The sequence below is a fragment of the Bacillus rossius genome, chromosome 12, assembly GCF_032445375.1.
Source record: "Bacillus rossius redtenbacheri isolate Brsri chromosome 12, Brsri_v3, whole genome shotgun sequence".
Classification (NCBI taxonomy): domain Eukaryota; kingdom Metazoa; phylum Arthropoda; class Insecta; order Phasmatodea; family Bacillidae; genus Bacillus; species Bacillus rossius.
This window is the reverse complement of record NC_086339.1, coordinates 6,464,719-6,489,635: the sequence shown is the minus strand read 5'-3', so window position 1 is coordinate 6,489,635 and position 24,917 is coordinate 6,464,719. Positions and strand designations below refer to the sequence as shown.

The 24,917-nt window shown below is 39.2% G+C and overlaps 1 protein-coding gene across 5 annotated transcripts in view; it reads right to left on the bottom strand.

The window, feature by feature from the left end:
* The window catches only part of LOC134537421 (myosin-4), a 132,807-nt gene that overhangs the window by 20,333 nt on the left and 87,557 nt on the right, over positions 1-24,917 (bottom strand). For 4 of the 5 annotated variants that reach the window (XR_010075988.1, XM_063377825.1, XM_063377828.1 and 1 more), the window contains exons 4-12: positions 6,252-6,342; positions 5,540-5,607; positions 4,236-4,326; positions 3,601-3,683; positions 2,920-3,037; positions 2,586-2,660; positions 2,310-2,374; positions 869-979; positions 322-439 (exon numbers count right to left, since the gene is read on the bottom strand). Coding sequence is in view for 4 of the 5 variants with exons in the window: in XM_063377825.1 (XP_063233895.1) it covers positions 322-439; positions 869-979; positions 2,310-2,374; positions 2,586-2,660; positions 2,920-3,037; positions 3,601-3,683; positions 4,236-4,326; positions 5,540-5,607; positions 6,252-6,342 (820 nt within the window). In the remaining variant the exon portion in view is untranslated. Of the gene's footprint in view, positions 1-321; positions 440-868; positions 980-2,309; positions 2,375-2,585; positions 2,661-2,919; positions 3,038-3,600; positions 3,684-4,235; positions 4,327-5,539; positions 5,608-6,251; positions 6,343-7,088; positions 7,215-24,917 lie in introns of those variants that run through there. The other variant, XM_063377826.1, reaches the window with a different exon arrangement.

The following is a 24,917-nucleotide window of genomic DNA, read 5'->3' as shown; positions in this document are numbered from 1 at the left end:
TTAAAACTTCAAAAATTACTCTTAGTATATATCTGTGAAAATACTGGTGAACGACAAATAAATGCAGGAGAGGCATCATAGCCCCCGACTGATAGCACTGATGAGAAGATGGCGAGGAAGCGGGCAGACACTCACCGATGGCATCCTGATGCTGGTAAAGTTTACAGAAATAGCCCTCGACTGATAGCCCCTGATGAGAAGATGGCGAGGAAGCGGGCAGACACTCACCGATGGCATCCTGATGCTGGTAAAGTTTAAAGAAATAGCCCTCGACTGATAGCCCCTGATGAGAAGATGGCGTGGAAGCGGGCAGACACTCACCGATGGCATCCTGATGCTGGTGGTCCAGCTCTTCCAGGCTGGTGGAGAGTGCCGTGCTCTCGTCTCGCGCTGCGGCCAGCTGTGCCTTTAAGTCCCGCACCACGGCCGCCAGGGCGTCCTGACAACCACAGCCCCGCTTAGGGTCCCGACACAACACACTCGCCTCCGCACGGACATCCACATGCACCCACCTCACTATAACCCTTTGCATCTACAAGCGTACTAGTATGCAGCTGTTTTTCTGGTCGATAACACCATAGGCGTACTGGTACGCAAAATGGCTAATCTGCCCGAAAAACTTGAAAAAAATCCCTTTAGAATGAAAAATAACCCCTCAGAGCAGATAGTATTGTTATAACAAAGGTATATTATCATGAAACTTAAAACTATTTTTAAAATTTTATTTTAAGAATAAAAATATAATGAAAATGGAAATTAACTTTACTAATAGTAATATATAAAAAAGTTTATGGATTCCATGGTTATGTCTAACATTAAAGTGAGTGGATGCAAATGGGTAAAAAACACACACGCTACGTTTGCTTACCTTCTCCTGTTCGAGCAGACTGAGTTTATTCTCCTGCTCCGCCAACTTCTCGCTCAACTCGGACACACGTTGCTCCTCGGCCTGTCCATCTACCTGCTGAGACGACTGCATCTGGCAAGCATTTGAAACCACCAGTCAGCAACTTACAACCAACATTACACACTACTCTGTGATAAAAGCAAAGATCAATACATAGAATACTATGTATACCCTGAGTGGTAAAGGACACCATATTAATATTTTAAAGGAAATAACAAGTTGGTAACATTCCTAAATTTACAAACAGATTTTCTTTAAATATTGAAATAATATTGCTAACCAAAAAAAATTGTACACAGGAGTCTTGAATATCCTCTTAAACAAGAACAGTTTAAATTTACTTTTTTTTACTTAATTTTATGCTGTATTTTCTTTTTTTGGCAGAGATTATAATGCAGTTAATTTTAGTGCCATGTTACTCTTTGTATTGTGTGTATGGTAGCTTCATATCTTTGGTTACTTGGTAAAAAAAGCAGCATGGCTTTGATTACAGGATACAAGAACATATACTTCCTGGTAATTGTTCGAAAAGTGAAATACTAATATGGTGGAAACAGTAAGAATATCTTTTCGATTTTTTGCACTTAAAATTTTATATGATATGCCAATAAATTGTAATGGCATGTGGAGAATTGTTACAGTGTGTTTAATACACTTTAACCCTGTCCCTATGTTTTTATTTACTTTATTACTAACATCTAGAAATGAACACATTATGAAGATACTGTCCTGTTTTTATGCCAGAGTTGGTGTAATGCCTTAATTTAGTACCTGCCCCATGTCTTAATGATTCAACCATAAGTTATTTTGTTTTGGTTGAATTTATGAAAGTTTGAGATGATCTTAACAATAATTTTTTTAAATAAACCAAAACTGCTTTACAAAATAAAAACCAACAGTAATTCTGAAGAAAACCCTGTTTCTGGGAGCAAATAGCTTTGAAAAGATTTTTTTAATTTCATGGTATGTTTTCCAATCATTCTGAAAGAGGGCATTATGATACTACAAAGAGTTCATGATTTTACCAAATGGTAGGTTAGGTATAAATTATAAGTATAATACAGTGATATTGTGAAATGGATTGGTTGGTGTAGGTTAACTACATTAAAAATACTGTAAAATAACTAGGAATTTCCAATTTAAAGCAACTAACAAACTCACCAACCAACAAGTGCTAAGAATAAGCATTTGATGGCCATTATCATTTTTTTTTTAACATTATTTCAATTTGATCCTTGAGATATAAGAATAGAATTTTGAATACTGGATTCAAGACATACTCAAGATTTGGATTCAAGAAAAATTAAAATTATGAATTTGATATTCAGTGCATCTGACCTGTACAACTCAGTAGCGCATTGAGTACTCAACAGAAAAAATTAATTTTTCATTAGGTACTTACTTGTTCAGTTTCTTTGTTGTCTCTCGCTGATTCCAAGCTTTCAGACGGAACATTGTTTGTTTGTTCTGAAAAAAATTTGGGGAAAAGAAACATAAAATATTTCCCTTTCAGCATTGACAGAGGGTTAATTTTCTTAGCTCAGGGAAAGCAAACTTTCTTAAAGCTTAAAAGACCACAATGTAAACACAAGATGTAAGACAGGAAGCAAAAATACTAGTGCAAGAGGGATGTATAAATGCAGAGAAAGTACATTTTCAAAAATTCATGACAGCATACCTTTAAGAGAAACCACTATTTCAGCATTTCTAAGTTTAAGAACTTTGTTCTCTCGCTCCAATGCCACCAAAGCACCTGCAACAATAACCACTGTATACTACACAATTCACAAACTTCAGTACAAAGGTCCTAAAGATACTATCAACAAGATCAAGGAAATAAGAGCCTCATTGACCACTGCTTACTTTCAAATTCTTACCTTTAGTAAGTGATAAGATTTTTTTAAAACAATATGTAAATACATATTTTGAAAAACTAAACCACATGTTTAATGATAGTTCTCATAATCTGAAATCAATGAAAAGACAAGACAGATCTGCTCACGGGCGTGTACCATGTATAATCTCCTGCTCCTCTGGGTCTCCCAGCTTCCCGATGATGCGAGCCAAGTCCTCGGAGAGTCTCCCGTCCTGTGCTTGCAGCGTCTCCGCTTCCCGCTCCGCCTCGCGCCTCTGAAACACACCAGATCTCTCCCAACACACTGTCGCAACGCACGGCACATAGTTTCCACAGAGGGATGGAATCAACCACTCCAAAAGAATTATAAAAGCTAAATGATAGAATGTGTATGACTGAATTAGGTTTAAATATTTTTGTCAACATGAAGTCATTGGACCATATGAGGGGTGAAGGAGAACTGACAAAGTACGAACGAGGGGGAAAACGGGACAGATGGCTCACTGCAACATACACCATGTTCCCCGCTCAAAAAATAAACCTAGACAGCAAGGCTTCTCTCAGACGTCATGTTAACACCACTGATTCAACTATCTCAATGTTTCTTTGGCCATTGCTTCATTTCACATATATCTTTCTTAAAATGCTGAAAAATTCAACAGATCTGAAGACTTTCCCAACAAATTAAGTTGTATGAATGGTGAATCACAAATAAAAACCTGAATGAGCAGAAGACAAAGTTTCTGGAAGGAATGCATCCCTATACATGACGTTCTGGAAAGCCGAACAGGAGTCTAACCGTCGCTTCCAGGCCTCACGCAGTTGCTGCAGGACTAACCTGGGAGCTGCTGGCTCGCTCCAGCAGCCGACTCTCAACGCTGTGCAGCTCCGCCGTCAGTTCTGCGACTCTGCTCTCCGCCTCTACCAAGAGACAGACCAAACAATACCTCACCATCACCGTTGTTCACACAGCTTAATACCTATGAACAGGACAGTATGCAGACGAAATGAAAGAATTTTAAAGCAAGCAGTGGGCAAAGTGGCTTTATCTCCCCCATTCCACGTCGGCAGCAATGATAAATTTATATTTTTTTTTATTTGGGAGATATATATAACCTTCCCCCCCCCCCCCCTTGCATACACCCCTTCCTGCAGCACTAACATAGTAATCCCCTGCTCTGTTCTATACATAATAGATTCAGTCATGCCAACTGAAATGAAATAATTTTGACAACATTTTAACTAACAGCATTTTACAACTTGTATCTTGTTACTACAGAACTAAGCCACATCCCACAGAAGTAACCCAACAACTGAAAATTTTAAATTTTTCTAGATTGCAACCGAGCTCAGAAATGCCATCGTCTGAAACACAGACGTGTTCCTGCACTAAAGTAACTATCACACAGTAACAAACACACTGCACACTCCAAGTCGAGCCCTGTAAACATTGATGCAGTGTCGGGAGTTTACCTCGCCACTTGTCCTCGTAGGTCCTCGCCTCCGTCACTTCCAAGGACATCTTCTCGACTTGCCGCTCCAGCATCTGGCGTCTCTCCTTCTCCTGGCCAACAAACAAGTGTCAGAAATTACATTTTTACACATAATGGATGGCTATCACTAAGTTTTAAAAGCAAAATGGAAACTGCCCTACATGCCTAACAGTGATTCCTCGCAATGCTCCCATTCGCTCAACACCGCTGTTGTTGCTTCATCCTCGTTTTAACACTGGCTGGACAGGTCTGCTTCACATCATCCACATTAACCATACCTTGTAAAAATAATAGGGATATCCCAATCAAATCCTCAAACACCATCAAATCTTTAATATTCAAAAGATTTGATATTCAAGAAAAAAAAATTCTAAGAAAAATTTTAAGAGGAAATAAAGTAAATTAAAAAATTCAACTCTTGATAACTTCATAAGTTTACTAGGTCAATATTTTTTTTTTCATACCTATACTAATAGCAATCCCCAAGATTTTTTAATTAAATAAATGAAATTACAATATAAATTGATTCTGCAAACTAAGTTCATGAATAAAAATTTATGGATTAAACGTTTCAGCAGCACCATTGTATTTTTACGATTTTATAGGACCCTTAAAACATATATTCGGATTCTATGGGTATGTTCAAAGTATTCTTTCGAATTGTTGAGATTCGGATTCGAGAAAATGGAATCTTGAACCATCACAAAAAATTAATAAAACATAAACAAGTTTAGTCAAATAAAAATTGATGAATTGTCATATATAAAATTTAAAAAAAAATTTAAACATATTAACTAAGGGTCAAAAAATTCAGGAAAAAAAATTGTAAGTACATGTTAATAAATTTTGACAAACTGAAACGGTCATGGACATACTTTTCATAAGTAGACTGACAAAAAACAGAAGCAAATTAAAAGCTCTAAAGCTCACTGCATTTACTTCAGATACTGATTGCAAGTTAAAGTGGGTAGAATTATAGTTTCTGGAGAAAAACATTAACTTTTGAACAACACCTTCCCCTCCCCAATGGTCATATTCTGCAAACATTACAATTGTTCAGGATCTCCCCCCCCCCCCCCCCCAACAATGGTCATATTCAGCAAACATTACAATTGTTCAGGATCTCCCCCCCCCCCAACAATGGTCATATTCAGCAAACATTACAATTGTTCAGGATCTTCCCACTGACTTGAGACACTAGGGCTTTGTGAATCACCAGACTTTCACTCCTGAACAATTAAGTCAGCGAGCTACAGTAACCGGCCAGCATACAGCAGACGGTACCTTCTCCACAAGCTGCTGCCACTGGAGGTCCGAGGGTCCAGCCCCGGGCCCGGGAGAGAGCGCCCCGCCTGCAACAGAGACCAGGTCTGCAGCATGTCTCATTACTACTGAGCAGCGAGCACTTACGATGGCATTAATACTCTTACAGTGCACGATCCGTGCCATTAGAGCCGTCCTCCTTCAGTGTACTCAGTATGCTCAAAAGTTTTAGACACAACTTTATAATTAATGAGAAGTTTGAAAATAAATTTCCTCGCATTTCATCAAGAGCATCATATGATATGCAATATTAATTTTTTTTTTACTTCTAAGGAGACAGAATTTAACGACCCATCTTAGTTTCAACCATTTATGAACAAAAATGTTTTACAAAAATTTATAATCAAAATTTTGGCATTTGAGCATAGCATACAATTCAACAGAATGACTTGTTAATACTGCCCAGCGGCTACAAATAAATAGTTTCTCCTGTGCAATAATAATTGGTGTTCAGCATTTAATTATTTTTTTCTTTCATACTATTACAAGTGTAATAATACTACCAAAATTATCTTATAAAAAACTAATGGTAAAATTTAAAACAAATTAAAAATTATAATTAATGATAGTGTAGAAATCCTGAACCCACAGCATATTGCTTGCCCCTTAAAACCTGGAACACAGGCTGGTGATCTGGTCCAGTCTTAACAAGTAAAGTAAGGAACTGCCGTACCTTCATCTGCATCGTGGTCAGCTGTGTTCCTTCTGGGCAGTTCCCAGTGCTGGACTGACCACCAAGAGTCTGCCGAGCCATTGTGATCTCCCTGCAATAGCAAAAAAAACACACCTATCTTAACACAACATTTACAATAGTGAAACTTCACAGACAAATATAAGAGTGTGCGTGGCTATACAAGTCTGCAGATGTGCTCACTGCTATTCAGGGGCGTAGCCAGGGGGGGGTTTTAGGGGTTCAAACCCCCCCCTTAGCACCAAATCTTTAATTAATTTCTTATTCATCACTCAAACAAATTTCATATTAAATTAATAAAAACAAATTTACCGTTACAATATTTAAATTTAAGTACCGAAAACTGCTAAAATAGCACTATTTTACACCTTAAATTCCATTTTACACCTTAAATTCCAAATTTTCCCGGGGGAGGACCCCCCGACCCCCCGCTTTAATACGGGGGGGGGGGGGGGGGGGGGTGAGGCCATGCTTCTTAACACCCCCCATACACAAATCCTGGCTACGCCACTGCTGCTATTGACGCACCGAGACATCACCGCCTCGACAGAGTAGAGTATGTACAGTGGCACGGAAACGTTATCGGGTAAAGGGAGACGAATCACTCGGAATCATTACACCATCGCGTCTGCTGCTTCCATAATGCGCGGTTACGTAACAAATGGCAACCAATGGGATTGCATTTAAACGTTAAGAAATATTAGTTAAGACACAAATAGCACAGGGGGAATTCACATATATAATAAAAACTAACGATTAAGTAATAAAATAACAAGATATTATAGAACTTAATGACAATTTTTAACGTATTTAGAACACCTCAGCCAAGTTCTCGTGGTCTAATGGTCGCCTGCGTGCTATTGCAGAAACTCTTGTTGAGATCCGTCTGCGCTAGACGGGAACCGCGGCAAGGCAGTACGGCCTGCATGAACGGAGCACGGGAACTCTCCGTGTACACACAGGTGGCGACCCAGCAGGAAGTGGGTATCGCTTCCCCCTCCCTCCACCACTTCCCCCCTCCAGCAATCACGCGCAACCCCGCCAAGATGTGGCGTTATCGCCCAACGAGCACTACATACGCCAGTCGAGTCCAGCGTGGCGTGATAAAGGAACCTGCGGAACAATCGTGGCTCTAGCTTCCAAGGTAAAAAAAAAAAAAGGGCAAGTAAAAGAGACAGACCAATCTAAAATAAGACAAGTTTGGAAAGAACAGACATCAAATTACGCAGAAACGCAAACCCCCAACCAAAAGTGGGGAAGACTACGTGCTAATTTACCTCAGCAGCAAAGCAGAAAGTAAATACGTAAAGGTTAACTAAACGCAGAGACCTGAAAAATTCGCGGATTCATTTCGTGATAGTCTATAATCCAAAAACGTTTGCCCTGTTTACTGCATCAGTGATTGGGCCACAGTTTATCTGAATGATACTCGGCCAATGAAAAACCTTAAAAGAAGTATCAAATCACTAGCGTCCCAGTTAACAGGTGTCACGAGTCAGTAACCAATGAGCAGATGCAATTCTCCCGAGTGCACAGAGGATCATGGGAGTCCATCCTAGAGGTCATTGAAATCGCGAATTTTTCCGGTCTCTAACTATACGTAAGGTATTTGTAAAACGACAGGGGTGGCTGGCCGCGAGTATGTCTACTCGGCTGCTCCAGTTACAAGCACGACGAGAATGTAATAACGCGCGACTACGGAATAAGCACATCCAAGATGGCGGCGAGCAGGCGCGTCGTGCGCGGCCACTTCTCGCGCGGACAAAGAGCGTCACTGTGGCAGCGCCCGGGGTTGACACCTCCCTCGCTCGCTCCTGCCCAACCGGCCACACACGTGGTGTGCATTGTTTCAATCCAGGGGGGGGGGGGGGGAACCTACGCGTTTTAATAACTGCTCCCGCTACCAGAGTACTGAACACTTAATGATACGCCGAGGACGGATAATGAATAGTTCTGTTTCCGTATCTGTGTTTTTAGGATCGTGAAAATGGCTGAGAACACTTTTTTTTCACATTGTCATTTTTTGTCTTCATTTAACGTTTTGGTGTATCGTTATTGTTGTCCCGCTGTGTCCGTCTTTGTTAACAGTACTTCCTTCCACGGAATTTTCTATGATGCTTGTTTTTATTTTTTTTGACAACTGATGTTGGTTTGTTTTAATACGTTTCCATATTTATTTATTTTCTTGTCAGTTATTGAAGTTTATGACATTAAGTATATATGCGAAAAAAATCTTAACCTGAAACCTCGTGCTATCATGGTTCTGGCGTATGTCTACTGAGAGATGACACGGTGGCATGGGGAAACAGCAGCAAGAGTAAACCAGGCAACGTCCGTCGCGTCTCCGCCTCCCCGGGATCCGTGGTCGCGAACATTTCCTTACCAGAGCAACCATAGTACCAGGCAATTCCTAACAATAATATAATTATTTATTTCCTTTTTTTTTACACTTTGTTAACAATACTCTGCTAGGCTATATGTTTTTATAATAAACTTCCACCACATTTTAAATCAGAAAACCAACTTTGTGTATTTAAAAAAATTGAAAAATTTGCTGTTGGAATTCAGTTTTTATTCTATTAATGACTATGAAAGCATAACTATGCTAAAAATGTATTATTATTATTATTAATTAATGTACATTATTTGTTTTTTACTATTATTTTTGTTTATGTGTATATTTTTGTACTTAAATGTGTATTCATAATGTTTAATATTCTTGACGAGTCCTATACTACATGTGCAATATAATTGTATATTTTTGTAGTCGACTTGGACAATAAAACTACTATACTAATTTACCAGGAAAATTAGCACTCACGAAGGCAAGCTTGTATGTGAGTGCATCTAGTCACTTCACATAACATGCGGTACTTTGATAAATGTAAAAATGTATAAATGTATAATAACTGAGAAATAAATATATATATAATATAACCTAACTTTACATTAGTTTTATAAATATGAAAGTTAAAAAGAGCAATTTATTTATATTCAATATAGTGTATAAAAAACGTATAAATTATAACATTGTTACATGAATAAATAAAAATATAATTTAAAAAATATTTAAGTAAAAAACAAAGTTATAATACATAAAACCTACTTAAATACTAATGCCATCTCTTCAGTTAAATTATCTAGCCAAAGAAGAATACATGTAGCACGCCATTCGCTGATGGGAAAACGGGACTGTAATACCACACCATTACTTGCATGAAACAGTATCCTCGCATCTCTACCACTGGCAGACAGATAAGCCAAGAAAAATGCCAAACTCATCCCACGTATGTTATAGCTAGTGCTTCAAGGAAGCTTTTCAGATGTCAAGTTAATCTCGCAATGTAAACAATATTCGTGGCCACCAAGCTAATATGACCCAGTACTAAAATGATACGTCTATTCACATTAGACACAAGATCTGGTGACGGCAATATTCAGTGACTTTGCCATTGCAGCACAGATAAAACTGGCAGCGATAAGAAAGTCTCTCCTGTTACAAGTTACTAGCATTTCTCTCCTGGTGTTGCTGAGCTGTGCAGTCATCCGTCACGCGATCAAGATAAAAAAAACGGCTTTCAAAGATAAGGGGGAAAACATTTCAAGCGCCCGAATCTGAGACCTGGATACACTCAAGTTAGATGCGATCTATGTGAGATTTTACTTTATTGAACTCAGTAATACTTATAATTTAACTTGGGTATGGTAATAAATTATTTCAAAACAGAACAAACAAAGAAGAAAACCTGGAGCACGCCATATCATGATGGTCATTACGTGCATGCAGAAGTACCCCGGGAAACAAGCCAAGAAATATGCCCAACTCATCCCACTTATGTGAGGGTGATTCCAGTTAGCTTTCAGTTGTACGTTCATTGTTTTTATTTATCAATGTACTTGGCAAAGGCGTATCCAGTTCAAGAAGAAAAATGGAGGGAAATTTTTCTGTATTGAACCTCACTCATGGAGGAGGGTGGTTCATAGTGCAATAAAAATACAATTTAAAAATGTAGCAACAGTTTCGAGGATTAGTAGTTACAATTTATCTAACAACTCCTTGCTGCTTGCAGGGCCAGGATCCAGGGGGAAGAGTAAAGGGGTGAGAATATATATTTTTTTAATTCTTGGGTCAACCCTGATAGCAGAATACATACGAAACCTTAGTAATGCGATATACGACTGTGTTTTAACTTGATATTTTTCGAGATGTATTTTTACTTCATGCTCATGCATTACGGCAGGCTAATCCGAAAACAAATGGAAATCCGAACTTGTTTCGGCACCAATTAATTCGGGTTAGCTACCACCACCTATTGACTGGGCACTGGGGAGCTAATCCGTATGGATCCCTGTCTGCATGCGAGCCATGGCAGATACTCCGATCCGATGAGATCAGTCTCAGTTCACGTTATCCGTCAACGCTTCCGTGAAATTGTAGACAACACACCTCCCACCCAACCACCGCTGCAAGAGGCGACCGTTCACGAATTGTCATGGGAGGTTAGCGGCGAATGCAAATGTTTCAAAATAAAAGTTACGTTAGGAACAAAAAATAGGTGTGTGAACCAGGGCCCCCACATGGCCGGTGCTACCGTTGCTATGGCAACGGGGCCTATGGGTCTAGGGGGCCTGCGAAGGAAAGAAAAAAATTAAAACAAAAAAGTAGACAAATTTAAATAAATTATAGAAAACAAATTAAACAGTAAGGCCTAAATTTAGTTACCGATGAAAAAGTACACCAGAGTAATATTATTCGGAATATGCTGTGCGTACAGAACGTGTCTGAATCTACAACTGTGAGTAACAAAATAACCACCAATTGACGTGACACCATGTTGACAGTGCACTTGCACTCATTTATTTGCCATTATTCAAAATCAATTTACGTTGACAATCGAAACACTGACTTAAAACTAAATTTAATGTGTTTTAAAAATAATTGTGAAAAGGTTAAAATATATATATAACTTAAACAATATACATAAAGAACAAAATATTTTTTATCTCTGTTAGAAAAAAAAAAGGGGGGGGGGCATCACGACTTCTAGCAACGGGGCCCACAGAATGATGTGGGGGATCTGGCGTGAACGCCAAGTGCTTTGTTCCAGAAACACACAAAACAAACATGAACAAGAATGTAAGTATACAAGCCTAGAGTCGAATGCAGAGGTATGAGTGTATAAGAATGTGTAATGGGGCGAGTACGCAACAATGTAAGCATGCCGTCGAACGATGCTGCTGCCGCCGCCACGTGTATTTCTTGTAAATAATCTAAAGCACATAAACTCTGAGTCAAAAAAAAGCACACAGTCTTTCCTTGATTCGTCACTTAACCCCCACTCAAGCGCCTATGTTTGTTTCACTTTGTACCGGGGCAAGGTTGCTAACTTGTAAAGCTCCTAACACAACTTGGAAGGTCTTACATGGTAGCTGGAATTAGCAGAGCGTTGGCCATTTTCACGGAAGTTTTTGTAATAGGTCGTGTTAGATTTTATGTGGAAGGTTTCGTAGAAGGTGGAATTTTTTGTCCATTCAGAATTGAGTGACAGTGCCCCCCTAACCAGGACGCAAATCTTTAGGATTCGCAAAAGGGGCCCGCGGAAATTTACGGAAGGGGGGGGGGGGGGGTTCCCACGCGGGGTTAACCGACAAGTCATCTCTGTACACGGTGCTTGTATGTTGTACACTGCCCGTATTTTTACCTATATGCTTACAATAAGCAGAAAACTCTAAAATATACAGAAAGTTCTATATATTATTAAGTTTCGTCATCAAACCCGTTTCACCGTCACATTTTCGCAAGTGCATGCAAGCCCCCCACAGAGATGGGCTTCTTAATTCCAGGGAGATACATGGCCCCTAGTAGAGACCGGAAAAAAATCGCGAATTTATTTCGCGATAGGCTAAAATACAAATAGTTATACCTCAGTGCTGCCTCTGCTATTGGCTCACAACTCAACTGGATGACTCTGGGCCAATGAGAAACACCCAACCAAAGATTTATCGAATCACAGGTCGCTACCTTGGGACGTCTCACGAGACAGCAACCAATGAGTGGGTGACATCTGCCCGAGTGTACGAAGAACTATGGAGTTGATCCTGCAGGTCACTGAACCCGCGAAATTTTCCGGTCCCTAGCCCCTTGTGTTAAAAAATAATGATAATTGGGGAGGGACACGTGTCGTCCGTTGAAGCAGTTACAGCATTACGCGACAACCACGAGAAACATGCACGTTTATGCAATACAGACAGTAACGAAACCACGCGCACGAGCCAGACCTTTCATCACGGTGCAGTGCCTTCCTGCTGGCAGTTCCTGGCGGACCGTGGTCGCAGCACCGCGCGACGTGCAACAATACAGGAGGTTGTTATGGCTGCGACGCCGCCGGAGGCTTCCTGCCGACACCCCCCCCCCCCCTTTTTCCCCACAATCCTCCACTAGGTCGACACGACACAAGCCTGCTTCTCGACGGGGGAGCTGAATTGTTGCCCCTTGGATGGGCAGCCCTTCAGGATATCTTTAACAGTGGTGTTTTTGAAAGGTTGTCTAAATTGTTGCCCCTTGGATGGACAGCCCTTCAGGATTTTTCTGACAGTGGTTAGTTTAGTTTAGTTTAGTTTAGGTTAGATTAGGTTAGGTTAGGTCACTTTACAAAATAACCACTATCAGAAAAATCCTAAGGGTTGCCCATCCAAGGGGCAACAATTCAGACCTTTCAAATACACTACTGTCAGAAAAATCCTGATGGGCTGCCCTTCCAGTCGCTGTACAAACAAAACCATTTCCAGAAAAATCCTGAAGGGCTGCCCTTCCAAGGGGCAGCATTTCAGTCGCCCCTTCTCGACGTCCGGGTCCACGACGGAGTGCGCCACGTTTCGGCACGCCTTCAAGCAGCCATCTTCACGGCCAGCGTCATTCACTCACGTCTCTTTTTCAAATGCACGATTTCTGCCATTAGCGCTGTTCCTGTCTCGGCATGCTCTCTTGCCACCCACCCACACACACACACCAAGGTGCACAAATTGTTTACACAAAACTTTATTGTAAAACAAAAAAATTATTAAAATGTAGTAATCTGTAACACGGTACTTTGTAAGGGACAATTTAAAAAGGCAAATTTTTAAAATACACTTCATTGTATGTCATCAAGAGCATTTACCTGATAACATTAATTTTTTTCTTCTTCTAAGGAGACGTAACCGTAAGACGTTATCTAGGTGTCAACCCTTCTGCTAGCAGAAGGTTTATATCAAAAGCACGTATTTGAATGGAATACCTTTTTCAATAGTGATCAGCACCTACAAATTGTTTCTGCAGTGAAATACTTTGTCTTTAGCATTTTTTTTAAGAATGGCTACAACTGTAATAACACTAAATAAGGACACCGTCTATTCGCGCAGGTAGGCAGGCCCCTTAAATCACTAAACCCGACGAAGCGGAAAGTGATCGACTACATTGAAAGACGGGCATAAAACAGGGACGTAACTATACTAGTTTCCACCCGGGGAAAGAATTTTCCCGGCAACTCACATTGCCGCCACACTAATTCTCCTACATACGCTATTCCAAATATTTTTGATTCAACTTGAAGATGGGAAATGACATCGCAATGTGGACAGTGCACGACAAAAATGCAGTTTTTTTTATATTTGACCATATACATGTATATATAGTTATCTGCCCAACATTTATTTTCGTTCTAACACTACGATATTCAGGTAAGTATCTGTAGTAGAAATATCTAGCAGTTTAGCTTCCCCGGGGCACAAGCGGGGACGCACCACAACGCCGAAATACCACAACGCCAAACGTACAATAACGCCGAAAACCATAACGCCGAATGCCAAATTGACTACAACGCCGACAGCTAGAAAACTGCTGTGTACCACAACGCCGAAATACATTAACGCTGAAAAATGTCATTGCAGGACTGCCACAAAGGTTAGGTAGGTTAGGTAGGTTAGGTAGGTTAGGAAGGTTAGGTAAGGTTAGGATAGGTTAGGATAGGTTATGTTAGGTTAGGTTAGGTTAGGTTAGGTTAGGTTAGGTTAGGTTATGTTAGGTTATGTTATGTTAGGTTATGTTAGGCTAGCCTAGCCAAGGTTAGGTTAGGTTGTGGTATTTCGGCGTTAAGATACGTTTAAGAAACACACAAATTAATTCAGTTGTTTTTCATTTTGCTCCTGTGGCCCCTCCCCGCAGCAACATTTTTCGGCGTTGCGGTACACAGCAGTTTTCTAGCTGTCGGCGTTGCGGTAAATTTGGCATTCGGCGTTATTGTTCGGCGTTGTGGTAACGACCCCTCTGGTCGCGTCCCTGGGAAGACAAAGAGCAACATTTTTTTGGGAAGGGGGGGGGGGGGGGGAGAAGCCACGGCCTTGGCCCAGACAGCGGGCTTCTAGCGTGGTGTGTGCCGCGCACGCCAGCAGCAGTCCAAGTGTCGTCAGCAGTCGTCACCACTGAGTCACCCGCTGAGTCACCCGCCCACACACAGCCGGGCCCCGGAGTTACGACCGACCAGCATGCCGTCTGAATCGCTGGCTCAGTCCGTTCCTCGCCGCGCACTGAACACGTCAGTGTTCCTACTGGACAGTCTCTTTGGGTCCGTTCAACAATGGCACAAGGCAACCCTACGAGACAGCATTTTCAAGTTTACGAAATATACGTATTGAATTAATGCTTTAAAACCACAGCACGAGCAGAATCTACATATGTGATTAAAAATAAAACAAAGTCAAAATAGCTCAGTCCGTACCTCGCCGCGCACTGAACACGTCAGTGTTCCTACCAGACAGTCTCTTTGGGTCCGTTCAACAATGGCACAAGGCAACCCTACGAGACAGCATTTTCAAGTTTACGAAATATACGTATTGAATTAATGCTTTAAAACCACAGCACGAGCAGAATCTACATATGTGATTAAAAATAAAACAAAGTCAAAATAGCTCAGTCCGTACCTCGCCGCGCACTGAACACGCCAGTGTTCCTACCAGACAGTCTCTTTCGGTCCGTTCAACAATGGCACAAGGCAACCCTACGAGACAGCATTTTCAATTTTACGAAATATACGTATTGAATTAATGCTTTAAAACCACAGCACGAGCAGAATCTACATATGTGATTAAAAATAAAACAAAGTCAAAATAGCTCAGTCCGTACCTCGCCGCGCACTGAACACGTCAGTGTTCCTACCAGACAGTCTCTTTGGGTCCGTTTAACAATGGCACAAAGCAACCTACGAGACTGCACTTCAAGGTTACGAAATATACGTATTGAATTAATGCTTTAAAACCACAGCACGGGCAGAACTTACATATATTATTAAAAATAAAACAAAGTCAAAATAGAACACTAGATATGCGTGTCTTGAAACCATTTATAACGTAATTGGAACATAAACATGGCTACCACCGCAGCGAAGCACTCAGCTTCTATTGGTAGCACGGAGCAACGTAAACGAAAGAGCTCAGCACTGCCGAGCTAATCCGTACGGGTTCCGTCTGCGTGCTATTGTAGAAACACTGTGCCGTTGAGTCTTCCGTCTCCGTTTTACTAAACAGACCCCACCCGGATATATCTCAAGAATTTTTGAAATGGCGTTGTTTTGCCTGAAGCTCTGCCAAACTTGTGTGTGCCCGGGCAGTTTCCTTCGACGACAGCAAATAAGAGGTGAGGAGAAGAGAGAGATCATGACTATGCATTTGGTGCATTTGGTGACGGGAATGGGAGCATGTGGAAATAAAATGAGAGTACAGCAAAACAGAAAAGAAGGCAACTCCACTGTTCCTGCTAGCTGACCAACCTTCCACCGCGGCCACATAAACCCAGCGCCTCCACCATTGTCTGCAGGCACGTGAGCGGTGCGGTGCCACAGGCGGTAAAGAGACACGCGTCGCACTTTTTTATCTGCGCCACGACGCCATAAAACTGTTACAGCCGTGAACGGAAAGAATGCACGTTGGTTCAGTGCCTTGCCGGTAGGGGCGCACCGGTGTAGCACACAACGATCTGAACAGAACAATTGACAAAGGCTAGAATTAGCAAGGATTTTCTTCTTCTTTTACTTGGGCTAAGGGAAGCGAGAGTTAAACTAAATACGCCATCTTGAATTCAACTGTTTTTATTTATTTTACTTGGGGCTAAGGGAAGCGAGATTTAAAACTAAAGAGCCATCTTGGATTCGAATGTTTTTTATTTCTTTTACTTGGGGCTAAGGGAAGCGAGATATAAAACTAAAGACGCCATCTTGGATTCAACTGTTTTAGGACTTTTTTTTAATATCGATTATCAATATTTGGCTTGAAGTGGAACGCCTGAAATTAATAGTAACTGGCTACTACTGTAATTTAATGTAATTGGAATTTAATTCGTAAGTCATATATCCTCTCGAAGGAAAAACTAAACTAAGTTGTACTTCTAGTTTTTTGGTCACATTACGGGGTGGAGGAAAATGTACGGTAATAGAACAGTAATTTTGTGACAACGACCTCACAGTATCCTCCATAGATATTGGCTACCTTGATACACAACTAAAACGATAAAGGTAGATCGGCGGGATCAGCCATCTTTGTATGAGGGACCATTTATCATTAAGTTAATAAATAACAAATAAAATGCGGTAACGGAAATTTTCAACAATAAAATTTGTACATATTCTTACTTTGCTTCAGTTCAACATAAATATCTCGATGTTAGAGGCAGCTATACTAGCCCAAAACTGTAAATACAAAACATCGCCTCTGGACTTTCAGGTCACGACTATTTGAACGATGCCAGTTCACGTTTCTATCTCCTTGTGTAGAGATAGCAACACACACACACAGAAGGTAATCCCTAATGAGAAACTGCTTTTAGAACAGCTTTAGTGACGCACGTGTGATAACGTAGCCGCCACGCCACTGTGGCTTCAATGAGTCAGTAGTTTCAGGGAACGAGACAAAGCTGAAACAAGACAATGAATTCAGTGCCGGCAACTTGAATAGCAGAAAAACCGACATAGAAAACGTACCAAATCCGTAGGCTACTAATGAATGAAGAGTGAGAGTTGGGCAAACATTTAGTTATAAGGCGACAATGGTTGACTACAATTATCCCAAGCCAGTTTCTGTGGTTTTTCAAGACATATTTTAATCATACGTATGTACTGGTATCAGTGGCCAATTTATAAAAAAAATCAAGATGGAGTACAACCACCTTCAAACACGCCAGATCATTGCATTATTCGAGACACTGAAGGGTCCATCACCAAGATAACAGAGAAATAAAACAATGATTCACTAGCCCAAAATAACTTAAAATGCAGGGATGCCAAAACCTGTAAAAACCTGAAGAAAAAAAAACACAATGGAAATTTTTTTCAATAATAATTACCTGAATATAAAGGCTGGGTTTTTCATACGCAATGTAGACGTTTTCCTTCATTTCCGTCATAACTATTAGTCAAGGTATGTTTTAAAATTTAACACTATACTCACTTGAATTTGTTGTCACATAATATTTTCAACGTACATTTAGTTAGTGTAATATAATGGGTGTAAAAAATAACGCAAGTAATAATAACAAGACTTTTTACACCATCACACTGCACTTAGTATCCGTTGAAAATTATCTACGACAGAACACCACATGCAAAAGAAAGGTATTATGTTAAATTTACAGAAATATCCTTCAAGCGTAATTCGGTCCCGAGATCTTTGATTTTTACAGTTTTGCTATAATTTTGATTTTAAACTATTTATCCCAAAATGTTTGGCTATGTCAAGGCACAAACCATTTCTCCCACAGCTTATATACCTTGCTGCAACCACATATCTACCAACAGGCTGTAGCCTGCAAGAGCCGCGCGGAAATAACTTACTCCAAACGGGCGACTACAAATAATATCATGCAAAATCGCACCAGTTTACAAGTGTTGACTTCAACAAGAAGCAAAAACTGTCCTAAGCCATGTTAAGCCCGAACATTTAGAACGGATGCTTTATTGCAAGCAGTATAAAAATTATTTTAAACTACACGAAGGCGAGGCCTAATGATAAAATGAAGGGGAAAAAATCAACACGGCGAAGAAGCGCGCGAGTGAGAACGCAACAGAAGGCGGTGTCGCCGCGCGACTATCACCCGGCGACGACAAGGAAAGGACGAGGGTCATGGGCGATAGTAGGACAGTACCCCCGCCGATAGCGGCGCAGGAAGGCTCTCAGTTCATACCTGCGCACCTTTCCTGCCTTCGAACTAGAGGTGTAAAAGTATCGAAAAAAAGCGTACCCTATGTATTCGTTACTATAACAATTAGTACTCGTTACTATCGTATCGTTACGTTACTCGTTACTTCTGATACGTACCTCATAGCATGCTATGTTATGTTAGAGCAACGAATCGTGTCGTATTGCGTACGCGTACAGTATGACATCGCGGAGTCGCAACATTCGTAATTTGAATAAAACATACCAAACTGCGTAAGGTGCATTTTTTTTCCTTCACTTATCCGTATTTTGAACCAGACTTGTGTTTAAGTCATTCTAAATTAAATTTGATTTAATAGGTAAAGTGTAGAACTACAAGTGAACTACTAAATTTGCAATGGATTTACAATTTTGAAATTTTTAACCGTGAGCTTATATCAAAATAACATCGCAATCCATTATGCGTCGATTATAACAAACATGTGTCGAAAAATATTTTATTGACAATAAAATTTAAACAACATTCTAACGATAAATCCCATACTACGAAAAATACTAGTAACGAAATGCATTCGTGTGTAACGTTTCGTTACTCGGTACTAGATGGCGCACCCGTTACTCAGTACCGAATACACGCGGTTTGCTACAGCTCTACTTCCAACACACTCGTGCGCTGGCAAACGGTACCACACACCAAGGCGAACAGTAGCCTCTACGCAATTACTTTAAAACTGACTAGCTGCCCGACCCGGCTTCGCACGGCTATACTAATGGAACAAAATTAAGCCACGTCTCCCATTTACAGTAATGGTAAATAAAAAAAAAATCAGTGAAATTTTATTACAATGCTGTATAATGTACCGGAGAGAAAATGAATAGCACCGATGGTTTCCAGACTCGTGCACGCAACGTACAACTGATGTACCCGTACTTCGCTACGGCAGTCTACAGGCAGATCACTCTTACGCCGCTCATAATACATGCCCAGGGCCCTATTTCATAAACACAGTAATAATATTAGTTCCTAAATAGTAGTGAAATAAAAAGTAGCTATTAGTGTAGAAATTTGTGTTTCATAAACAAAGTTGAAGGACTGCTGAAATAGTTCACTAATTTTATTAGTTTAATAGTCAGCTGATGTTGGTGGGTAATATTTTGATGTTTACATTTTTGAACATTGTGTAAAAATGGCTAAAAGAGAACTTAAAAAAAGGAAATATTAAAATTTTCCAGAATAAAGATGTTCTGTTTGGTGCATTTTCTGGCACTTTAACAAAAGATGTGAAGAAGTTGTGTTGGACAGAAATACGTGATTATGCAGTAGCAATCGGTTTAGTAATAAACGACAAAGACTATGCCAATTGCCCCACAGACAGTAGCTTTAGAAACATTGTGCATGTCTGCTATGCAGTGGTATTGCACACCACTGCCAAGCCAGTGAAGTGCTATTTGCAGTGGTTGCTTAGGTGGAAGTGCCTGGTTCCGTGCTGTTGGATGGAATAAAAAGGTTCAATGCTTGTGAGCACATAATTAAAAACACCACGTGTTAACCTAACACGTTCATTGTACTCATATGTTTCCTCTAACAACATATAGGTTTTCCTTTCTTGAAAATGTCTCGGACGTCTTACTATTACATCATCATCTTCACTTCCACTAGAATCTGAAGATTCCATTTTCTTTGTTAAATTTTTGTACTTCACAAACAGATACCACTGCTGTTCTCTAAAAAATTGATGACTCTTAAAATGATTTATTATAGAGCCAAGATTGATAAATTTCAGTGCTAATAATCAGTGCAATATATTTGTGTTTGAAGTTTATGAAACACTCCTGATTTTGAACTCATTTTATCACTCATTATTAGGAGTCCTACACTACTAGCTACTTTTTTACACTACTAGTTTTATGAAACAAAACTTATAATTAGCAGCTACTTCTATGACTCCTGACTCCTAATTATGAGACTAATAAGTTTTATGAAATAGGGCCCAGGGCCCTATTTCATAAACACAGTAATAATATTAGTTCCTAAATAGTAGTGAAATAAAAAGTAGCTATTAGTGTAGAAATTTGTGTTTCATAAACAAAGTTGAAGGACTGCTAAAATAGTTCACTAATTTTATTAGTTTAATAGTCAGCTGATGTTGGTGGGTGATATTTTGATGTTCACATTTTTGAACATTGTGTAAAAATGGCTAAAAGAGAACTTAAAAACAGGAAATATGAAAAAATTTCGAGAATAGAGATGTTCTGTTTGGTGCATTTTCTGGCACTTTAACAAAAGATGTGAAGAAGTTATGTTAACAGAAATTCGTGATTATGTAGTAGCAATCGGTTTAGTCACAAACGACAAAGACTAAGCCAATTGACCTACAGACAGTAGCTTTTTAGAAACATTGTGCATGTCTGCTATGCAGTGGTATTGCACACCACTACCAAGCCAGTGTAGTGCTATTTGCAGTGGTTGCTTAGATGAAAGTGCCTGGTTCCGTGCAGTTGGATGGAATAAAAAAGGTTCAATCCTTGTGAGCACATAATTAAAAACACCACGTGTTAACCTAAAACGTTCATTGTACTCATATGTTTCCTCTAACAACGTTTAGGTTTTCCTTTCTTGAAAATGTCTCGGTCGTCTTACTATTACATCATCTTCACTTCCACTAGAATCTGAGGATTCCATTTTCATTGTTAAATTTTTGTACTTCACAAACAGATACCACTGCTGTTCTCTAAAAATTGATGACTCTTAAAATGATTTATTATAAAGCCAAGATTGATAAATTTCAGTGCTAATAATCAGTGCAATATATTTGTGTTTGAAGTTTATGAAACACTCTTGATTTTGAACTCATTTTATCACTGATTATTAGGAGTCCTACACTACTAGCTACTTTTTTACACTACTAGTTTTATGAAACCAAACTTATAATTAGCAGCTACATCTATGACTCCTGACTCCTAATTATGAGACTAATAAGTTTTATGAAATAGGGCCCAGGGTTGGGTGAGTAAATTACCTGTAAGTATTTCACACGTAATTTACATGTAAAATACGTAATGTAAAAAACAATTTTATTCATGGTGTAATTAACTAACATTAAAATTAATGGTTTAAGACAAAAAAGAACATTACTTCAATTATTATTTCTGTTAAGATTTTACATACTAGCAACACATTTAGTGCAAATTGAATTCAGTCATTCATATACAAACACAACTTAGTCATACATGTACTGTACTCTTCAGACATACATATATTTCACTATCTACACATACTGCATTATTGTTTAAATTATGTTATAATCAGTTTTAAATGTGTTTATGAAAAGGTGTTTTTTTCCACCTTTAACTTTTACTTGTTTGATCAGTGTTATGCTATGCTAAATCTCTTTCCTTGATATAATAGGGAATTTCTCACTACACCTCACTATGCAGGAAATAACAGTTGTTTTCTGAATAACTTCTGATGGTAAACTATTTTAACTTTTGTAAACACAACACAATAATGATAAGTAATAAGTTGCTTGAATTCAAAATATGTAGCTTCTTTTATGGTAATAACAATATGTTTAAAATTCTAACATTAACTAATTATAAATTAACGAAGCGACCACTTCACCACATTGACTGAGGGTAGTCAATAATCATCACACGCTTGATCTTTCATTTTAAGAGAGTAATAAACCTGCACTAGTTTTTTTGATTTCTCAACTGAAAGGCGATTCCTGTTGGCATTATGGACAAACGACCAGTTGGAAAAAACTCTCTCCAATTGCGCAGATGATGATGGAATGTTTAGTAATTTGTTAGCCAAATCTGCTAGTTGCTTATGGTGCCTCTTTGCAAAAAAAAATGTTTTTGGAGATTTAATGCCTTTGTTGATAAGGTCACCAAATATTCCAGCCTTTTCCCGATACTGTTTAAAACTTGAGAGACCTTCTGCATCCAAAGTTTTCAATATGAAGCCTTCCACTTGGTTGTGGTGTTCTTCATTAAGATTCTGACCTTGATATTGTGGGTGAAGTACATTTGCTGAAATGATGTATATATTTAGAGATTGTTTTCTCCGCTTCTCAAGATGATGTTTGTCATTATGACCATCGGGTAACTGTAGTGACATCCACATTTCTACTGCATCAGCAACACTGCTGTCTGACTTGACAAGCATTAATGAGCTGGCTTACAGGATCTAAGAGCGCAATTGTATTTACTTGTGAAAGAAAATATTCATCAAATAAAAGACATTTCACTTGTGGTGAAATTTTGGCTAATTCATCGCTAGCTGCCACTTTATGCATTGCTGTAATGTTGCTTTTCAGAGAAGCACAGGCATCTCGTTGAGAGCACCAGCGAGTGTCCACTGCAAGACAAACTCTAGAACCACCAAGATAAAAGTTGGCGCTGCTGATCTGGATGTTTGAATGTTTTCAGAACTTCATTTACCTTTGGAAACACGTTTTTTGGTAGAAGGTCCTTAGCAAACAGATTTTCAGTGTGAGTTACAGGCAGAATGCCATAATTGATGGCATTTGCTCATTTTAACCATGTAGCTGGCATTATCAGACACAGTACAATATATGTGTGTGTTATACAGTGTCTTAGCTTTTTCAGATGCCTCTTCTACAATTTCACATAGTTTGTTTCCTGTCTCTGACTCTCCTGAAAGATCAAAATCCTCCAAAAACAAACTTTTTGGTTTTCAAGTACTTGCATTGATATTGTGTAGCATTGTAACAACATTTTTAGTATTATTGGATTCATTTTTCCACCCATCAATGAGTAAAACAGAGTCAGGCTCAACATGTGTATGTTTAGATTCTTCCTTGTACATGTCATCAAGTAGTCTGTTAGAAATTACTTTTCGCCCAGGGGATTGGTAGGCAGGGCGCCAGTAAACTCCTTATCCAAGTCAGTATGTGATGTTGAACTGCCACAACAGCTGGTTTGTAGGTCCTCCTGCTGCAAAGGATTGTCCACCATCTATCTCTTCATCTTCGACTGACATCTCGAGTGTAGAGCGGGGCCGGGAAAATTCTGCGAGTGTTGGCTCTTGTGGAATTTTTTTCTACAACAGATTCTTCTATAAGCTTTGAGACGCTCCTTTGTGTTTTCTACTATCACTTTACATAAGCAGCATTTAGCACAATGTTTATTTTCAACTTTTATATGAACAAAACTAAGTTCTCCATATATGTTATGAAGTGGTCTGCCACCACGATTCATTATTAGAAGTTATAATAAATCTCAGATTCTCACCACAGAAGGACTTGTCTTGCTAACATAACATCTGCTACATCACTGCCCATACAGCACACTTGGTGTAAGAAACATCGCATCGACGTGGTAATGTCGAAATGTGGTCACGTCACTAAAACCGACGTCGAATCTACGTGGTCTTTGAAACCATGAAGTGTACGTTGTCCACGTCGGAGCGACGTGTTTTTCAGTTTCCCTAAGGTTCGAGTCGCCTACAAGACGTCGGCATGACATCTATCTTTCGACCATCATGTTCAGTTTTAGAAAGTAATAACTGTATAATTAATTAATGTAAAATTATAATAATATAACATTAATAAATGTTCATTGTCCTTTTTACTAAATGTAATAAGTATTTTTTAATTAGATTTAAAAGGATGTTTGAATTGTTTCTGCGCAGTTGGTCATTAACGGTTAATGGCGTGTTTTTGGTATATTATTGGTGTTGTTCTGTATTCTGTAGTTCTGGACTAGTTTGGTAAGTTTAGATTTGTAACGGCTATGTACTATTTAATGCAGTTTTGTTTGTTATGTTTAGAATGATGAAGTGTATTTTATGTGTGGATTCGCGAATCCCATGTTGTATACATAACATCCATAGACACACTTCACGTGCGGCCGTTTTCGAATATAAAATGTTGGGCTTGTGTACACAAAAGTTCCAGTCACTTTTTGTGATTAATATATTGAGGCCTTTTTTTGTTAGTTTTTAAATGCATTTGCAGGTGTATTGTAGAATATGATACCATCAAAGGTTAAGATAGGTTGGGTACGTTACGTTGCGTGTTGTTACGTAGGAAATCGGAATATTGCATGTTTATATTCCTGTTGCAGTGGTAAACGGTTACAGGTAAAAATAGGGGCAGTGGCTCACTTTACCCTACTGAAATGATACTTTGAAGTTCTGATGTGCATCCCATTGCAGTATCAATACAAGAATTGTGGGTAATATTTGGGTAAATATGTAGATGAGCTGTATTTCCCTCCGCCGCCTTTAATGAAGAGGGAGTTAAGGAGCACAAAATGACACTATTTTGTGATTTTTAATATATTTTTTTAACAGATATCGTTACTCTCCAGTTTTACCGTATTTTAATGCACATAGGTACTGTAAATTCATATAAACTATTATTCTGATGTCACATTTATTTGTAATATTGGTAAAAGTTTCGTATTGCGTATCCAAGGAGATCACTTGATCCTGAG